This window comes from Prunus avium, chromosome 2 (assembly GCF_965620075.1).
Source record: "Prunus avium chromosome 2, drPruAviu1.hap1.1, whole genome shotgun sequence".
NCBI lineage: Eukaryota > Viridiplantae > Streptophyta > Magnoliopsida > Rosales > Rosaceae > Prunus > Prunus avium.
This window is the reverse complement of record NC_142285.1, coordinates 29,848,853-29,869,183: the sequence shown is the minus strand read 5'-3', so window position 1 is coordinate 29,869,183 and position 20,331 is coordinate 29,848,853. Positions and strand designations below refer to the sequence as shown.

The following is a 20,331-nucleotide window of genomic DNA, read 5'->3' as shown; positions in this document are numbered from 1 at the left end:
GCCAGGTGCAAGTATCAATGTCCATTAATTCACGGACCAGCTGGGGAGCAGTGGGCACAACAGGAGCAGTGGGACAGATAACACCTATACCAAGTAACCAGTTGTCCCGCCAAATACTAGTCTGTTCCCCAGATAGAACCACTTTGCGAGCTTTACACAGGATGGAGTCTCTACCATCAAGTAGGCTTGACCACACCCAAGAAGGGCGAGAGCCCAATTTCGCATCTAGGAAATCACAATCAGGGAAATAGCGCCCTTTGAGAATTTTGACCCACATAGCGTTGGGGTTCAACAGAATCCTCCAGCTTTGCTTGGCAAGCAGGGCCAAATTGAAGGTGGCAAGATCCCTAAAACCAAGCCCTCCATCCTTCTTTGCCAGACAAAGAGCATTCCAAGACTTCCAATGGATCTGAGAATCCTTATCAGGGTTGCCCCACCAAAACCGGGCAATATCCCCATTAATTTCTTTACACAAGGACAGGGGCAGCTTGAAGCACATCATCGGATAGGATGGGACGGCTGTAGCAACAGCCTTGATCAGGACTTCTTTACCTGCTTGGGACAGGACTCCGTTCTTCCACCCAGCCACTTTCTTCTTGACTCTGTCTCTAATAAAAGCCATAGCACTCTTTTTAGATCTCCCCCAAGCAGAAGGCAGACCAAGATAAGTACCATGATCGGAAGAACACTGGACAGCAAAGAGGGAACCAATAGCCACTCTGGTACTCAAGGGAGTATTTGAGCTAAAGACCAAACTAGACTTGTCGAAGTTGATACTAGTCAGATTTAGGCAATAACCTCAAGGCAATAACCTCAAATTTAGGCATGCTTGACTAGTACATTTCTGTGAAATATCGTATTTAATATATATATTAATTAATTAATTAATTAATTTTTTCTTTAGTTTATAATATTGAAAGCAGGAGGTGGCATTAGCACATGCAAATTTTTTAAATGACTTACAAGTGGCTACCATTAATATTAGAGTATAAAAGATATTTTGTACCGTCATTGGGATGTAGTTATCCAAAACTTGGATAACAAGTTTGTTGCTGCCTCTTCTTAGTATAAATAGGATCATCATTTCTTGTTTTCATGCATAGTTGTGCATGAGATGAGAGAAAGAAATAGAAAGAGGAAAAATTAAGAGAGAAAGAAGGAGAGAGAGTGGTGATGAAACTCTTGGAGCTTGCTTTGAGTGATAGTATGTAAAGATAGGTAGATGGGTTGTCTTGCCAATTTATTTTAAGGGCTCTCATTATCGAGGTGAGTGGTTTATGTAATGTGTTCTAAAAGTTCTTATTTTGTGATAAAATATGAAAACCATGAATTATCGTGGATTTATTCTATTTACAAATATCTCTCTATTACAAGTCAAGCATGTCTAATTTGGTGCAATCTTTCACACTATATATATATTGATTGGAATATTTATGAAGTATGTATTATTCATGGAATATGAGAACTTCAATGTTGGAGTATCCGAGGGATAGATGTACCACACGGAGACATAGGGCAGTGAGGCCAATAGGGGTCACGTGGTTGGTTACATGCTATGAAGGATAACCGAGATATGAAGGGATGATGTGATATGATATGGACTGGTGTATCTTTTCATGATATTTTCTAGAGTGTGTAAAACGGCTTTACTTGACTGGCATATTACATAATCTACTCACTGAGCGGTAGTTGCTCATCTCTCACCCTGTTTAATTTTTCAAATGAATTAGTGGGCAAGACAAGGACTAAACCAGTTGAAGCTGAATTAGATGAGAGTAATAGAGCTTGATTTATTTATTGTAAAGTTGTAAGATTTTGGGAGCTATTTTTATAAGAGAAAGTTTATTTTATGTTCCGGCTTCTTTTTATTTTCTCACGCACCGGGCGCCGGATTTCCACCTATCCCCGGGTCTGGGGCGTGACAATTTCAATAGTCAACTCTCTTCTTCTTGGGATTTTGTCAAGCTATGTGGTTTTATTAGGACGACATAAAGACTTATGTATTATGTCTTTACTTATACATACTTACACACCCCCAATTTTGAGCACAAATTGAAAGTTCATCTTGCTTAGTGCTTTCTTCAAATTTTACCATGATTGATCGATGCCTCAAATGTTGCAATCTTGTGATATATTTGGCTTTCACACTTTGGTGAGTAAAGGGAATTTTATGACTGTCCCTTGATGTGATATTTGTGTAATGTCCTACAAATAGAATTCAATTTCAATCACATGATTCTCATTGCTTTGATTATGACTCTTTGCAACTTGTGCTCCATTTCTTATTTTCTTTAGCGTGATGTGCTTTTGTGATTGTTGGCTTTAGAGGGAGAGTAAATTTCTTGTTTTGAAATGGGGTTCTTATGCATTGTATCTTGCATCCTTTGGTCTCTTGTCTCATCTACTTTTGATGTATCAAAATTAGGGGGAGTCACTATGTTTTGACTTGCACTATCAAACATTTTGATGGATTGCGTGGATGTACTTGTTTTATTCTTAATAAACCAATGTATCTCTGCTAATGATAATAGATCAACGTGTTTTAATGGATATTATCTTTTGTTCTTTGCTATGTTTTCATTATGCATTGTTTGGACATCCTATGTTTTGGCGAATTCACTCAATTTACTTTTTGTTCTTTGCTGACAAAATGGGAGAGAATACCCAACTAATTTATGTGATTTTACACTTGCTCTTTGTTTGGAGGTTATGCACTTTGTATGTGTTGCTATCTGGAATCACTGATTTTAGCTCATTTGGTTGGGTTGTGAGCTGAATTGTGAATTAATGGGTTTTTGTCAATGAAAGCTAAAAAGAGGGAGATTATTAGGTTTTGGTTAACTAACTTTTTAGCTTTCCTTGACAAACATGTAAATTTGATTGTAATTTCTTACGCACTTAATCAAGCTCAAGAAGCTAGACTAATCTAGGATAATGATAGGATAATCTACTGTGGCTCTAATAATTTCATAATGGCTCAATGCTCTCAAAGCTCATTGAAGGTAATTTATGTTTGATTGCATTACATGCATTGTAGCGTTCTCTTTTATGACTAGTCAAGTTGTTTTCACGTTTTGCTTTTTGCATGACTAGCCATCATTTGTTTGTCACGTGTGGCTAATGAGTTGATAAGTAGATAATTAGGAATATAACAAAAATAGGTACAAAATGAACCTCTCCGTTCAATATTGCGTATCTTAAGGTTTTGATCCATTACCCGAAGCTTGAATTTTGGATAAACATTGGGAAGGGTGTAAAAATCGTCAGCTGATCGTAGGTAAAGTGATACTAATTAATTTGTCCTTTTGTTGCCCATACCCCTTTTTTTTTTTTTTTGTCTGAACCACGAGGTGGTCCCGAATGGGCCCCAATTATGGGTGGCACCTTTAAGCCTTAACCACAACCCAGACTAATCCCCGTTCACATCGGGTCGGCCCGTAAGGGGTAAAGTGTTGGCCAAAGTGGTGACTCCGTACAAGAACAAGGATCGAACTGCCCATACCCTTTTGGATAAACACATAGTTGCCTACAATTAGTAGAAAAATGAAATGATCCCCATTTAAAAAACAAACAGAAAAGGAAAAAAAATTGACTATGGCCAATTAATCGTATGTTACGTATTGCCATTGGCGGATCCATGAATTTTTGAGCTGGGGTGCAATTTTGAAAGGCTAAAAGCTTTAAAAAAAAATTGACAACCAAATATCCTTATAATTTAAACATTATACCAATGTCACTCATAAGTCATAGAAAAAAATAGCATTACAATAACCTACAATTGATGCTGATAAGGTTTCATATCATGAAAATGTCGCATTATTTTATTTTATTTTTAAAGAAGAAGAAACCTCGTCTAATAATTATATGAACTTTTTTATACTCTTACTTTGGATTGGCATTTGCTCAAGAAGAAAAATAGGACGGCACCACCAGACTTAAATTTGATTGTTGGATGGCAACCTCGCCTAATAAAGATATGAACTTTTTTTAAAGAAAGTTAAGGATATGAACCTGTTTTTTTTCGCCAATGTCCCCCTTGCCGTATAAATCCTCAACATTTCATCCAATTTGAGATTAAATATATGTGGGAAAAAATTTACCTCCCGTACGTTAAAAATAAATAAATACTAAAATTGGGTTGTGGGTGGGGGTCATGAGGGAGAAGAAATCGGGGGTGGGGGTTTGAGAGGAGAAGGAAGAGGTTTGTGGGTGGTGGTCATGGGGAATTGAGAAGAAATAACTGGGGGCAGGGTGGGGCGGTTGGTTTGGGTCAGTGGGCTGTCTTATAATTTTTTATGTTATATTTTTCTTCAATTCTTTTCCAAAAAAAATAATTTTTTAAATGATTTAACAGAAAATTGGATGAAATGTCTAGAATGTAGACGAGAGGGGGGACATTGGCCAAAAAAAAAATCCTTAATTTTCTATAAAAAAAAATCTAGGAGGTAAATTAAAAATTAGGTACAAGTAAAGGCAATTCACCAGTTTAACCTATTGTATAATTAATATAATTTAAAAAGGATATATCTAGTTTTATATCGAAAGAAAACCTTTTTTTTATAGAGTAAATATATTTTAAAAGCTAAACTTCACTCGACTTGATACATACACACACAGGCGCGCGCGCACACACCCACACACACACACACACATATATATATATATATATATATATATTCTCTAATGTGGACGTCCGGATGTTATTATCGTGTGGACGCCATGTATTTTCTACTATCCCTCCCGTCTTTCCTCCTTGTATACAATGGCATCCGCAAGATAATAATATGTGGAAATCCGGATGAGAGAATATATATATATGCTAAAAGCTAGGGACTGAAGAGGAAAAGAGAAACTGGTCATAGAGCAATTGTCTGATGAATGCTACTCATCTACTCGATTATGCCATGCATAAAATTTTGAAAGTTAAAAGACTAATTAGTCAATTAATCAATGCTGGGTTGCGACGCCTGCCCCTGTCAAACTTCTTGCACCAAAGGGGCCTTCGATCAATTTTAAACTTCACTTGAACTTGGCCTCGGAGCACGATCGCCGGTATCAGAACTGAATTGAACAAAACTTTTCCGAAGAGAGGATTCTCCCACGGGTGTGGGCAATGAACGTACACCCTCTCAACACATGAACCAAATCTCCTGCACCCCATATCAAACTCATCAACCATACATGAATATATATGCAGCCACATATAGAACAAAGTTTTCCATATCTTATTAAAAGATGGGAAGGAGAAATAAGGGTCGAACTTTTGTTATAGGAAGAGTTAACTCACACGAAAGAACAACGAATACAGGATCAAACTTTTCTTATCAAACCCATAAATTTTTTTTCGGGCTTCTTTGTAATAAAACCGTTTTTTTATTTTTTTTTATTAATAATATATCACATTCAACAAACAAATCCAGGAATTAAATTTTCCCATGAATGATTTTATGTGGTTTTTTTTTTTTTTGTAAGAAACCTTAACATAATTATCATACTCAACAAAAAATTAATCCGTACTCTATAGTTTGGAAGAAAAAAAAATGATTAATCCGCGAATCATACGTTTTTTTACAAAGAAACCCGTGTAATATTTTTAAGGATTTATTGCAATAAACCATAAAATAATTATCACCAAAAAAAAAAAAAAAACAATCCACCAAACTTTTCTTACACAAAAAAAAAAAAAGATTTTAAAAAAACCCACCAGTCTAATAAACCCATGCCATAAAACACACTCAACAAACAACATGGTCTTATTCCAACAGAGTAATGCTCACACAAATGCAATTAAATAAATTAATATTTGTGATCCAATTAATTATATCTATATCAAATATGAATCATGATTTTTATCGCTCTTATAATCATAAACTATTATACAATAATCTACTTACTCATTGAAGAAGTCCATAATTTGGTCCTCAGTGAGCGGGAACCCATTGGAAAATGTGATAAAGCAACACCTGTCGTCTTCAGGTGCCTGATAGTAAAAAGGGTCCCACTCCGCCGCATAGGGGCTGAGATTGCTTTCAGTTACTGCTGATGATGAGTCGACGGATGCAACGCTTTCATTACTTTGATCAACAGACCCTTCAGGGCCAACCACAACCACCTCTCCATTGGAAGAGCCCGCCTCCTGCTTCTGTTCCATTGAAAATGAGAGAGAGAGAGAGAGAGAGAGAGAGTGTTTGTGGGTCTGTGAGAGAGAAATTGGGAAGACACAAGTTGGGGTAGAGTTATAAGATTTACATATAGGAAAGATGAGGAAGCAATGTGACTATACTCAAGAATTTAGGGTTTATATATATGGAAATGAAGGTTGTAGCCATGGAAGGGCAGGCGAGAATGAGTTGTAGGGGTGTAACGTTTAAAGGAAATATATTGGAAATTAGGGAATATATATGGGATATATGTTGTTTTTTAGAATGTTGGACTAGTCCTCTGAAAGGGTACTTCTTCTATATATTTTTGTTGACTGGGATTTTTCTAGAATTAGGTTTTTACTTCTTCAATCAAGCCTTTTGATATCTGTGAATTGTGGTACCAATTTATTAGAAGGTCTCATTCTAGGGGACGATATTGGCCATGAGCTGCTATACCATCTAGCAATGTTGTTCTTCCATTGTTATATAATGAAAAACTATTTGTGATTGACCTAATGCTTACGTATCGAAAAACATAATAGTAAATGTATGTTGTGAATCTTTTCGCCACGAAATAATGAAACTTGTTTCGTCATGGAAAAATAGTATATTCTCTTAATCCAATTTTGATGACCGTTATTCTCTTTCTTGGTCGTTATTGATATTAGGGAAATATTTAGTTGTACTATAAGTTTCGTTATGATTCGATAATACGTGCAAAAAGTTATATAATAAAATTTGTTCATTTTCTTTTCTTTTTATAATTATTCTAAAAAAAATTACTTCTTATATATGTTAAATTAGTTTCATATATTCATCTTAATGAAAAAAAACCTTGAATAATTCATAAAGTCCCTACCTTTTAAAGATATATTTGAATTCTAATGATGAGTTTTAAATATCTGAAACCTTGCCAATTATAGAATCCCTAGTTTCATTGCCTTGGATAAGGACATCATTCATTATGAAGTTTTTCTATATTGGGAGATCAGCCAACAAATATATTTCGTGAACTCTCCTGGCAAATGATATACTTTATTAGTGAATTGAGCCTCTCATGTTTGGTAATAACGTATTGAGCTTAACTTGCTGCCTAACATGTCACACGTCTTGCCAAAACAGAGTACGAGTCATTAAAGAAGCAGAAATGTCTTAATGCATAGCAATTAATGGGCAAATCCAAGCATTTTTTTTTTTCTCCTTCACTAGATAAGTTGTCTCCGCTTGAATAAAGAATGTTTCAGATTTGATGAGCATGAATGCGGCTCACACAAAACATACAAAACATGTTCTTAGTGAGTTGGAAAATTTCAGAGGGACAGACCCACGACCCATTATTACCAACATTAATATTGTCCCCTACTTAACCATTTGCATATTCAACAGTTGTAGAGTTTTGCACAAGAGGTCTCGATATTATTAGTGATAGAACAATTTATTACATGTTGTACTTTACTTTGTCAAATTTTCGATGTATGACTCATATTCTTCAACAGTTCCGACACGCCAGAATATTTACTTCAAAATTAACTTCTTGCGGGACATGAGTAAGGAGATGTAATGAAAGGAACATGCCAATCTTTGAACATTCTTGATGAATAAAATATTTCTATCAAATACTTCCTATACTATTTGACAGAGTATAGATAGACAAAACAAAACTTCAACGTCTGTCCTAGTTTGAGACGCACCAATAAAATCTTGCTGCGGCTTTGATCCGTGAGTGAAGGCCCAAAGCTTAAGCATTAAGGAAGACCCAAAAGGCGCCAATGGCCCAGAAATTAAAAAGCAACCACAACGACGTCGTAGCCGCTTTTGAGCCGTCAAACACGTCGCGACAGAGCGGCAACAGGCGGGTCCTTTCACACAAACACCCGACTCACACGGACTCAAGAGATATCATATCTGCCGTCAGATCATCAAAACGAACGGCTGTGATCTGCGACATACCGCAGAAAAAGAAAAAAAAAGTGGGCCCCACAAAAAACATACGACATCAGTAAAGTAAAAAGAAATAATTAGTATTTTCCAACCCATGGAAATTCATAGTCACTTGGGTCCACTGACGTGGGCCAATCGGCTACCAGAAAAAAAAAACAACCACATCACCTGCAGGTAACTTTGAAATGCTTCCGGCGCCTTTGCCCTTTCTCGATTGAAAGGCTATTTCCAGGCACATTTTGGCTACACGCACGAAAGCTTCAGCTCTGGAAATAGCAATTTCCTCTTTACTTATTATAGTCGTTGACGACGATAGGATAGCTAGCGCTTTGTGGGTAGAAGAAGAGACCTGAGGGAATCGAGTCTCTCTTCTCTTTCTCTACTTCTCGAAGACTGAAACTTTCTCTCTCTACAGACCTAGCAAAAGGTAATATCACTGTGTCGCGCTCTACCTATTTTCTATATTTTTTTTTTCATTTCTCATTGCTCTTTGATCTGTGATGCCGAGTTCTTTATAGTTGTTTTTGACTTTATAGATTCATATATAGTTGTAATTTTGTGGTAATTTTGTAGTTCTTGTGCAACATGATCAATTGTATGCGAGAGGTATCAAAGTTTCGAGATTTATTGGGTCTACTTCAAAATCCATTTTTGGTATAAGATTTATGCTTGATCTGTTGCTTTTCGATTATTGGCTATTGGGTCCTTTATTAGCAGTTTTTAGGGTCCGTCTGGTAAAGTTGTACAAAACTATTTTCGAAAAATGTTTTGCAAAACGAAAACAAGAAATTGAATTTTGTATTTTTAAGATTCGAGAATACGATTGGTACCAAAATTCGAAAACAGTTTCTTAAACACTAAAATAATGAAAGCATGTAAGCATGTAAGGAAAATTCATCACAGTAAAGAAAAAGAAAATAAATGAAAATCAAGATGCATGTGTCTACTTTTGTTAAGTTATCTCAACTCGTGGGAATGGGATTAGGTGACACCTAATGAACCTTTATTGAAAAATCAGGTCTTTGCTAATTAAGATAGGAAAAAGGAATCTCATTGTAAACAAAAACTCCATTTTGATGTAAGAGCAACAAGGGAGTTGCAGTAAATTCAACCCACAGCTTAGAATGGTGAAGTACACAGTTTCAGATTAACAAGTGACCTTTTTTTCTGGTCTGAATTCAAAGGGGCTTTGCATGTTTTCCTGTGGAGCACTTTGACAGCAAAGTGGATGGAGTTATGCTTTGGGCTGAGCTGAAAGAATAGTGTTGCAGAGATGGAATGAGACCCCTTTGCTGGAATATTGAGTTTGGAGTGATGCTTGGGAAAATCTACAACAATATTGCCAAAGATGAAGAAAGAACAAGGCTACAGGGAGAGAGAGAGAGAGAGAGAGAGAGAGAGAGAGAGAGAGAGAGAGAGAGAGAGAGTGAAAAAGTCCTTCTATCGTTTTCGAAATTTATATTTAGAGTTGTATCCGCGTTTTCAAATTGCCGTTTCTGATATTACTCAGCCAAACACATTTTACATGTCTGTTGTTTTTTCATTATCTTCAAGTGGCAGAACTGGACATAGAAAGGGGGTGCATTTTTCTTATATGGTAAGTAGATTGTGTGCATCATGGAGTTGGATGCACATCATACGTTTTAACTGCTTCATTATGTGCTTTGGTAGAGCCGACTTTGAGATCGTGTGAGTGGCTGAGCTTGGTGATGTTGGTGTCTGGAGTTCCAAAACTTATTATGATAACCATTGGGAGCTAGGGGTAAATGTAACTTTGGTATTGACTAGGCAATGGGGTGCCTGTACTCTTGCTGAGTTGTGGACTGCCTGCAATCAGTACTGACTTGTGTTGGAGTACAAGCTTCTCTGTGCAATGCATTTATATGTTGCACTTGTATTCTTTCACATCTTGTATACATGTGGCCATTTCCTTGCACATCTAATGGTATGCTTGTGTGGCTGTCTATATCTTTGGGTTTTACGACTAGTTGGAACCATCTTCAGTTACTTATTCTGAATTCCTGTACATAATATAGTTCCCAATTTGGAGTTCACCATTATATATTTGTGGAGTTTAATTTTCAAATTTTCTCCTGATGCAGTAGCAGCAGTATTGAAGTGCTACAATCATGTTTGGCCATGCTTCAAGGAAGAGTGATAACACTAAGTATTATGGGGTTCTTGGTGTTTCAAAAAATGCAAATGCAGACGAGCTCAAGAAGGCATATAAGAAAGCTGCTATTAAGAATCATCCAGACAAAGGTGGAGATCCTGAGAAGGTAGGCCAAAACACTCCCTCTTTCTTTGTTTTGTGTCATATATGCATGTGACATATTGCCATGTGGAGGCACTATTGGATGCTGTTGTGTGGAACTAAAAGTGCCCTATTAAGGATCCCATGTTTGGCACAAATATGTGGCCTAGCCCACCTTCATGGGCTTGGTGTCAGGTGACATAAGGCTTGACATGTTGATTTGTTCATAATGGATGTGGTATCTTGAAATCCGTCAAAATTATACAACATTTTCTCAAAGCTTCACCTGATTTTCTTTGTTGTTTTCAAAGAAAAGGGTATCCTTCATTACATTTTTTTTTTGTTATTGAGCAATTGTTATCCACAATCTTTTTAAATTATTTATTAATGTATGGAATGAAAGAATTGTTGTGATTGGTTTTTTCTTTTTTTGTTGCGATGAATCCTTGACAAATTAAAATTTTCTTGTCTTTGATTTGGGAATACCTTTATACAACTAAAACATTTTTGTCTTGACCTGTGGGATAAATTTATGGAAAATTTGTCTGTGTGTTCAAATTGATAGTTACATTTTCCATCTCAAGAACTGGTTTGTTGGCAACTTATTATGTCTTTACGGGAGATGCTCTGGTGGCCAATCTATTGACTCTCAATCTTCTATTCCATCAGTTTTGCAGTCTATGATTTGAACATGTAACTTTCAAGTCAAGGGGTTTTAGTGATCAGCTACTTCAGAAATATTACTTCTTATGCTTCGTAACAGATATTGGCGTCAGTTTTGGTTTTGTGCTTTTTTTTTTTAGTGTAATTATTTCTCCTCAGTTTTACCTTATTCCGCTTGATCGTGAATCAGTTCAAGGAATTAGCTCAAGCCTATGAAGTTCTCAGTGATCCAGAAAAGAGAGAAATCTATGACCAATATGGTGAAGATGGTCTTAAAGAGGGAGCGGGAGGTGGTAGTACCTCACATAATCCATTTGATTTATTTGAAGCATTTCTGAATCCCCGTGAGTGCTAGCTCGATGATTTCTACTCATTGACCTTTTATCTTTGGTATTTTTTTTATTTTTCTTATTATCCTGTGAATATGTTATTTTATGATTATTGTGTTGTGGATGTTCTGATTTTGCAGGCTATCGTTCACATGTAAGAAGGCAGAAGCAAGGTGAAGATGTGGTGCATACCTTAAGGGTTTCTTTGGAGGACTTGTATAATGGCACAACAAAGAAACTCTCTCTCTCTAGGAATATTTTGTGTCTGAAATGTAAAGGGTATGCCTGCCACTCTGTTTACCTGTATTTAACAAAGAAACTCTCTCTCTCTCTCTGAATATTTTGTGGCTTAATTACAGTCATGTGATGTTCTTTACTGTTTTTTGTTTAATCTGATTGCTACCCTCAACAAGCATTTTTCTTGGGGAACCTTACGTGTTAAACTCAGTACCCTCAACTTCCAGCTGTTCTTATGTTTAAGAATATGATGGTCTCACATTTGTTACATCTTGTGCAATCTCTGGTCCCAATTGCACACAGGATGCTAGCATACACAGAACAAGTGCATAACCGAAAAAATGGCATTCACTGGACAATAGTTGCCAACAATTTATAGGATAAGTAAGGTACCTTGGCTGTGTCTTATCAGTTAGATATGCAAAGTTGACTTATCAACAAGAACAGATACTGCTTTTACGGGAATAAGCTAGTTCTTTATGGAGTTTGGCATGACTAGGGTGTTTAACCTACTTCCCTTAATTTTCAGGAAAGGCTCAAAGAGTGGAACATCAGGGAGATGTTATGGATGCCAGGGTACTGGAATGAAGATTACAACACGGTCGATTGGATTGGGCATGATTCAACAGATGCAACATGTCTGCCCCGAATGCCAAGGCTCTGGTATTTAACTGAAGGGCATGTTTTGTTTGTCTCACTCTAGCTTTATGTTTTGTTTTTGTCCTTAAAAGACATCTGTCAATGTCACAGGTGAGGTCATCAGTGAGAGAGATAAGTGCCCACCGTGCAAAGGGAACAAGGTTACTCAGGAAAAGAAGGTTAAGGATGTGCATGTGGAGAAAGGGATGGAGAATGGCCAGAAAATTGTGTTTGAGGGACAGGCTGATGAAGCTGTAAGTTAGATTTTTCATATCCAAAGTTCTAAATTCATCCTGCTCCTTGTGGTTTGAGCATTCTGTCATCTTCATTGAAAGAGGTGGCAGCATTATGTCTTTGACCAGTTTAGTTTCTTTCTTGTCATTCAATTTCAGTCTTCCTATAAAGCTTTGTCTTGAAAACAGCATTATGTCTTTGACCAGTTTAATTTCCTGCCTTAAATTTCTAATGTTTCTATAATATATTTCTTGAGTGAAATTTTTGTATATTAATTTGTTATATATTGTTTGCAGACAGATACAATTACAGGAGACATTGTTTTCGTATTGCAACTCAAGGAGCATGCCAAGTTCAAGCGAAAGCTTGATGATCTTTACGTAGAGCACACTCTCAATTTGACTGAGGCCCTTTGTGGGTTTCAGTTTGTGTTGACCCATCTTGATGGCAGGCGGCTTCTAGTCAAATCAAATCCTGGGGAAGTCATCAAGCCTGGTAATTTCCCTTGCCTTATTATATGCATGGCTTGAATTTTGTCATTCAGGGATCATCTAATTTTTTCGAATGCAGGTCAATCAAAAGCAATAAATGACGAGGGCATGCCACATTACCAGAGGCCATTCATGAAGGGCAACCTTTTCATCCATTTCAATGTAGAGTTTCCAGATTCTGGGATTCTTTCTCCTGATCAATCCCGAAATTTACGGACAGTACTATCCCCTAAGCCAAGCAAGCATTTGACTGACATGGAGCTGGATGAGTGTGAAGAAACCACCATGCATGATGTCAACATTGAGGATGAGATGAGACGTAAGCCAAGACAGCAGTATCGGGAGGCATATGATGAAGATGATGACGACGATGAGCCAATGCCACGGGTGCAATGTGCCCAGCAGTGAGGCAGTCTGTTTTTCGTCAGTCTTATCTTACAGGGCAACTATGGTTTTGCTTATGCTGCTGATTTTGTGGTTTAAGATGCTTTATAGGCTCCTAGTATTTTTTTTTTCCTCATGATATTTTTTACTTATTCAGTGTTCCTTATAATTAGAAACATTCTAAAGTTTGATTGAGTTGAGTTGTGTTGTTAGAATCGATTCAAGTTATAATTGGTTTTTTTTCCTCCTAGTGGTACCCAAAATGTTTTAACGAATGCTTGAGTTGATGTTATATTTCTATTACAGACAATATCATTAGCCTTCAGATTGACTAAGGTATGATCATTATATTAGCTACACCAATGCCTGGGTTGATGTTGTATTTATATTACATGCTTGTTACACAATAAATTTTAAATATATATATATATATCAAAGCGAAAATTCTATTTTAAAAAACATGGATTTGGTGCAGAAAGTGTTAGAGTGAGAGAGAGAGGGAAGAGACGAGGGGGTGTGGAGGTGTTCCCCAAGGACGTGAATGGCGATGACATGATGACATTGTCATCAGGCTCCGCCACTTTGATAAGTGCCAACAGCTCTTTGTTGTGTGAATCTAACTTCACCCCCACCACCACCACCGCCTTCTCCGGTCAACAACTTCATTTCACCACCGGCTGCCTTCAGTCTGACGTCGTTTCTTTCCCACAGAAATCAGTCACTCCAATGGCACTGGCGTTTGTTAGTTTGTCTATTCTATTGAGAATTGGAAACTGGAAATTGGAAATTGGGATATCAAATCCTGGTTGGTTGGTCAAGATGGAGATGGTCTCTGAGGATGAGGCAGGGGAGGAAGGTCTGTCGGGGGGGATGGGTCTGGGGTGGAGGGTGGCTTGCAATGGTGGCCATGGGAAATGAGGGAGAAGAAAATGGGTGGTTGCGCGCTGGGTTCTGGGTTCTGGGTTCTGGGTTCGTGGGGGTGTGTGGGTGGAATAAAAGAAAGGGAGGAGAGGGAAGGGACTGTGGGTTGTGGGTTTTTTTAGGTTTTTTTCTTTTTCTTTTTCTTTTTCGTTTTTGTTTTTGTTTTAAAAAAATTTAAAAATATATAATTTTTAATGATTTGACACACTATTGGATGATATATTGTTGACTTGGCAATAAAAATATAATTTTTAATGATTTGACACACTATTGGATGATATATTGTAGACATTAGTGGGGACTTGGCAATAAAAATTAGTTCATGTACTCAATTTTCCAATTTAAAAGTTGAGGGTACAAATTGAAAGTAGCGTACAGGAGGTAAATTGACAGTTAATCTTTTTCAAAATAATATAGCTGCGTGGTTATATGGCGGATTTTAAAAAAAACAAATCGTATGGCCGTGCGGCTATACTCTCGGCTATACTCGTGCTTCTTTTACTTTAAAAACTAGTATAGCCGCGCGGCTATACCACTAGGCGGGTTTTTTTTATAAACCGTAATATTATAGCCGCACGTCTGTACTTTGATTTTTTAATGTTTTTAAAAAATAATATAGCCGGGCGGCTATACGTGGATTTTTAATTTGTTTTTAAAAAATTGTATAGCCGCGCGGCTATACTCTCTGGTATTTTTTCTAAATAGTATAGCCGCGCGGCCTTACTCGGGTAATTTTATAAAAAATAGTATAGCCGCCCGGAGATACTCGGGTTTTTTTTTTCTCCTAGTATTATTATTTTTCCTCTTGGTTTTTTTTACTTATTCTGTGTTCCTTACAGTTACAAACATTCTGAAGTTTCTTTTCCTCCTAGTGGTACCCAAAATGTTTCAACGAATGCTTGAGTTGATGTTATATTTCTATTACAGACAATATCATTATCCTTCAGATTGACTAAGGTATGATCATTATATTAGCTACACGAATGCCTTGGTTGATATTGTATTTATATTACAGATAAAAATAGGAATCAAACACAAAATCTTGGCTGCTGAGGTTACATGCTTGTTACACAATAATTTTTTTTTTTTTTTTTAAAATAAAAAATATATATATATATCTAAGCGAAAATTCTATTTTTAAAAACATGGATTTGGGCCAGAAAGTATCAATATTGGGTCTAAGACAATCGGGCAGGAAATATGAAATAAGAACCATGTCGTGTTTAGCACAATAAAAAAACACAATGAATAATACTACAAACATTAAGGCCTTGTTTGTTAGACAAGATTAGGATTGGACCCAAAAATATTAGGCCTTAATTAACAAGACACACCTTGAACTCGATATGAGAAAACCTCAACGTGTATTAACTATATCTTCTGCTCTTCAATCAATATCGCCTGTATAATATAGGCTTATTTACAACAATGCCTCCAAAACTGCTAAAATATGATAATACAACTTCTATATTTTGTGTTAATTCTTCTTTCCAGTCCTAATTGTACGAATATTGGTTACACGCTAACTAGGAGTGTTTTTGTTTTTTTATTTTATTTTTGGGTACTACACTAATACTAATTATTTTTTAAACTATTCCACCTTTGGCCCAACTCAAATTTATGGATAAATAACAATATTGCGTAAATAAAGTTTTATTTAAAGAAACACATCAAGTTGGATTTGGGAACTTATGAACCAAGAAAATCCTACTATATATGGGTTTCTATTTTTCTTCTTTAAAAAAAAAAAAAAAAAAAAAAAAGCTGTCACTTGTCAGTCGGATTTGGAGGCTTGTAAACCAAGAAATCCTAGTCCTAGTCCTAAACCTAGTCCTAGTCCTAGTCCTAGTCCTAAACCTAGTCCTAGTCCTAGTACTAATCCTAATCCTAATCCTAATCCAAATCCAAATCCAAATCCTATTTCTAATCGTATTTGCTTTAGATTCTGAAGTCTCTCCCCTATATATGCACAGGTCTCTTTAGAATAAAAACCCAGTCTTATTTCTCTTGTTTTCGCTTTGTTTTGCTTCCATATTCGTGGCTTCCAACAAAGAAATTAGAACACTAATCGAGTCACTGATAATGCCTTCCATATCCCCCCTTGAGTTTTTCCTCGTCACCAAACCAAAATCCGATTTGTACGAAAATATGGATGATGATTATTATTATGAGGAGGAGGAGGAGGAGGATGATGATGGTGGCGTTTCCTCACTCCTTGACCAATTTGATCAACTTTTCATGAAAACAAAGCCGTCAAATAATTCATGTACAACCCTTCATCAAGATCAAGATGATGATGATGATTATGAGTCCTATTTTACAGAGCCATTGTCCCCACCAAGATCTGCATCATACTTTGAGTGCAACATGTGCATGAAAATGGCAAGAGAGCCAGTTGTGACTACTTGTGGGCATTTGTATTGCAGGCCTTGTTTCTACAGTTACAGCTCTCAAAAGGAGGAGTGTCTTGTCTGCAAGAGTAAAGTGTCTAATTCCTTGATCACTCCTATTTACAACTGCAGAGACCTCAACTCTGGCTTCAACGTGCCACCAAGACCAAGTTCAAGAGCCCAGAAAGCCATCTCACGTATCAAGCAATGGCAAAGTAAAGATTTTTCTGTCGAAGATGGTCATCAAATAGTGGGGCAATTGATATACCATTTGCAAGCCTTGGCTAAAGAGCGTCTCATTCCTCGATCTGTTTATCATTCTGGTCTTGTCTCAGCTCAAGAATTCAAACAAGCTGCAGATCAGTGGGAGACAATGCGTACCTCTTTTGAACATCTAGAGAAAAGCAGATCTCAGTGTGCTGCTCACAACTTAGAATTGCAAGGTCTGAGAAACCAAGCTCAAGAGGTAGAGGCTCAGATTGCCAAACTGCAAGCAGACCTCAAAACTATCAGAAATAAGGAAAAAGATGTGCATCTTCAACTTCAAACCAATCTCAAAGAATTCTGGGAGCTACAAAAACAGATCACAACCACTGCTCAATCCGGATCAACACTCCGGGCAGATATGGATGCCAAATTTAAATTCCTCAAATTCATCTTGAATTGTCTCGTGGGCGCCCTATAATTTAATGCTGCTTCGTTTTGTTTTATGTATATTTTTAATTTTTAATTAGTATTAACTATTTTTATATTATTTTTTCTATTGAGATTGAGCAATTGTATTGAATTAAAAAATAATGATAGTATTTTTGACTTTTGATTGGAGTATGATTGGAGTTCAAATTTTATAGAGAGCTCCTAAAATAACTTTTGTATGTTTTTAGCTATATTTTAACTGAAAAATATAGAGCATGATTGTAGACGCTCTAATCCAATGAAATATGAAATTTATTGTCTTTCTGCCTAAACCACAACTTGGTTTCTTGCATTGATGAATTTTACAAAATTCCGAAAATACCCCTATCTATTTTCAGGCTCTCTTCTCTTGGTGCGTCGTCTCCTTCCCTCACATCACGTTGCTTCTTTACGCCATCTCTTCACAAAGCCCACACCTCTCCTTTTCTTCCATTCTGCTTACAGTTTTTTCTTGTTGGATCAATTGAAGCACACTGAGCCACAAGACTCAGGTAAGAGGCGCATATTATGTTTATTTCTTTTCAATTTCAATCTTCCCTCTTTCTCTTTAATTTCTAGGGTTTTAACTATCACTGTTGTTGCTGTTGGTTTTATCACGTATTGGCATGGCATTTTTCCATTTGGGTTTTAGGGGGTAGGGAGCTGCAGTGCAGATAACATAGAATCTGGAATTGTCATAAATTATGGTGCAGTTTGAATTATGTGGTTCCCTGTGGGAATTATTGAGAATAGTTGACCTGTTTTGCAAATACTACAAAGTTGGATTAAATAACAAGCAGTACTAGAAAAATATTATATGACGAAAAGGTTTTGGGGATTCAGTCCTTCCCTCCGTCCATTTCCGATTTTCACAGGCAGCGCAACTTCACTCTCCATTTCCTTTCCCTTCCCAGGTAACCCTAATTCCAAAAACCTAACCTGAAAATATATACATATATTCATACATAGTTGTCCATATGTGGATATGCGTGATGCGTGCATGTAGCCATGTAGCTCAGTTTGTTTCTCTGAAGCTTAGCGACTTCACTTATCTGAAATAAATTATCTTTTCCCCTTTTATTTGTATTAGATTCATATCTGCCTGTGTTATTTATCTGGCTTTTGTATGAATGCTCATGTGGGTTTTAGGTGTTTCAAAGGTTTCTTTTGATTTTCAAGGCATGTGGGTTTTTGCTGTTGGAAATTTGTCACTTTTTTTTAAAATTTTCATTTGGTAGCAGAGAAAATGCGTAACAGTTGTAATCATTTCCAATATTCTTTTGTGTATTTTACTTGTGGCTATTTGATTCAGGTTGTTCTGTTTCTGGGTTTGACAGAGGGAACTTGTTGGAAGTGCCTGGATTTTCTTTATAAGGTTGTCCACTGTCCAGTTGCCTTTGTAGGATTTAATTCTTTGACTATATTGTATCAACTATTCTCCCTTTCTGTTCAAGCATCATGCCTTCTGTATAAATTTTATTTTTGACATGTAATCCAGGTTTGTAGGGTTGTTTAAGTAGTTGTGCCTTCTTTGACTGGATATTGATAAGTGCATCATAGGCTAACTAAAGTAATTGAATTCCACACTTTATTGATTTGTACAAATTGGTGAAATTAGATGAAGGCTGAGAGTTATTTGTGGAGGAATCAGGAATGGGTGTTCTTGTGTGCTCTTTTCTTATGTGCTACTCTACTTCTTCTCATTCTTATGAAAAGAAAGTTATTATGTTATTTTCTGATTCATTTTCATATTTTGTAACTCATATCAGAGATAAAACCCAACCCATTCTAATTCTAAGAGTCTGGGAACAGGGACAAAGATGGCAAAGCGTCTAATTTCAACCTTTAACTATGGGCTAGTTGGCAAACTCTTTTCCGAGTCCTCCACCAAGGTAGCATTACCTTGATATATACATATTTGTTTATGCATTTGATACATGGATCTGATAGTGTGTGATGCTGTGTTGGTGTTGGTTGGGTTGGTTCATTTGGTTTAGCTGAACCCCGGAAAGGCAGTGGCTGTGGGATTGGGTAAACAGGACAAAGCAGGTTACAGTACCCAGGCCAAGCAAGAGTATGTATCTTTTACGGTGTTACTCTTTTTTTCCATGAATATTTTGTCACCATGGTTTATGTTTTATTTCTTTTTGGCTACTATGTTGTCACCACACCATTTTTGTGTTTGTGTATATGCTTTTATATTTTTTTTACTGGTTTTTTTTTTCTCTTCCTCTGTTCTTATGGTATTTGGGTTTTGGGTTGTGTTTGTCTTTTGAGTAGGTCTCATTTTTACGACGGTGCTTTTGTGGATGCATTCTTGATGAAAATGAAGAACAACAAAGATCTTCTTATGAATAAGAAAATTTGGTCGCGGAGATCTACAATTTTGCCAGAATTCGTGGGTTCTACGGTTCGTATTTATAATGGAAAAATTCATTTTCGTTGCAAGATCACTGAAGAAAAGGTTGGACATAAATTTGGAGAATTTGCAATGACACGGAAACGTAGAGTTCATGCTAAAACTACTGGACCAGCAAGACCAGCAAAACCAGGAAAAAAAGCAGGCAAAAAGTAAAGCTCTAAGAGCATGCATATGTCATTCAAAGAATCTGAATCACATCTCATGTTCCGACTTTTTTGATCTTGTAATGTCAGGTTTATATTGAAATTCTTAACATATCTGATTCTATCTTAACACATGAGTGATTTGGTTGGACATTTCCTGTGGGTGGTTGTGTTAGGTTTTGATCCTTAGTGTGGTTTAATTCATTGTTGAAATTTTCTCTCAGTGGATGCTTGCATGCTAATACTTTTGGTAAGCACAAGTTGTGGTTGGTTTGTTATTTGCATTGACAGAGATGTAGTTTGTCCAAACGAAGCTATTTGATTTCAAATAAGTTATGAATACCCTTTTCTCCCTACTTTGTTGGAAGAAATCCAATGCTGGAACCAGCTTTTCCATGTGAGCTAGGTTAGCTAGGTTGGAAGAAATATTTTGGTACTCTTTTTCCGGTTGAGATCCTCCATCTG

The 20,331-nt window shown here is 36.6% G+C and overlaps 3 protein-coding genes across 14 annotated transcripts; all 3 read left to right on the top strand.

Moving 5' to 3' along the window:
• The first annotated feature begins 8,350 nt into the window (after positions 1-8,350).
• Positions 8,351-13,640, top strand: LOC110755496 (dnaJ protein homolog 2). Its single transcript, XM_021956717.2, has 8 exons — positions 8,351-8,511; positions 10,187-10,363; positions 11,192-11,345; positions 11,471-11,609; positions 12,097-12,230; positions 12,318-12,460; positions 12,737-12,935; positions 13,011-13,640. Exons 2-8 carry the CDS (start codon positions 10,214-10,216, stop codon positions 13,337-13,339), a joined length of 1,248 nt encoding a protein of 415 aa, XP_021812409.1. The 5' UTR covers positions 8,351-8,511; positions 10,187-10,213; the 3' UTR covers positions 13,340-13,640.
• Positions 13,641-16,368: 2,728 nt separating this feature from the next.
• LOC148296814 (uncharacterized) lies at positions 16,369-17,311 on the top strand. The gene has a single exon (XM_088248636.1). The coding sequence runs from the start codon at positions 16,385-16,387 to the stop codon at positions 17,309-17,311; it is 927 nt and encodes a 308-aa protein (XP_088104762.1). The 5' UTR covers positions 16,369-16,384.
• Positions 17,312-17,613: 302 nt separating this feature from the next.
• On the top strand, positions 17,614-20,089 carry LOC110755349 (small ribosomal subunit protein uS19m). Of its 12 annotated transcripts, none has more exons than XM_088247935.1 (6): positions 17,681-17,813; positions 17,954-18,215; positions 18,639-18,676; positions 19,114-19,193; positions 19,299-19,375; positions 19,582-20,089. In XM_088247935.1, the coding sequence occupies exons 4-6, from the start codon at positions 19,122-19,124 to the stop codon at positions 19,874-19,876; spliced, it is 444 nt and encodes a 147-aa protein (XP_088104061.1). In that variant the 5' UTR covers positions 17,681-17,813; positions 17,954-18,215; positions 18,639-18,676; positions 19,114-19,121; the 3' UTR covers positions 19,877-20,089. The 12 variants fall into 12 exon arrangements, with proteins under 12 accessions (XP_088104054.1, XP_021812232.1, XP_021812216.1 ...); XM_088247932.1 differs by having other exon boundaries at positions 19,071-19,193; XM_088247933.1 differs by having other exon boundaries at positions 18,614-18,676.
• Positions 20,090-20,331: the final 242 nt, after the last annotated feature.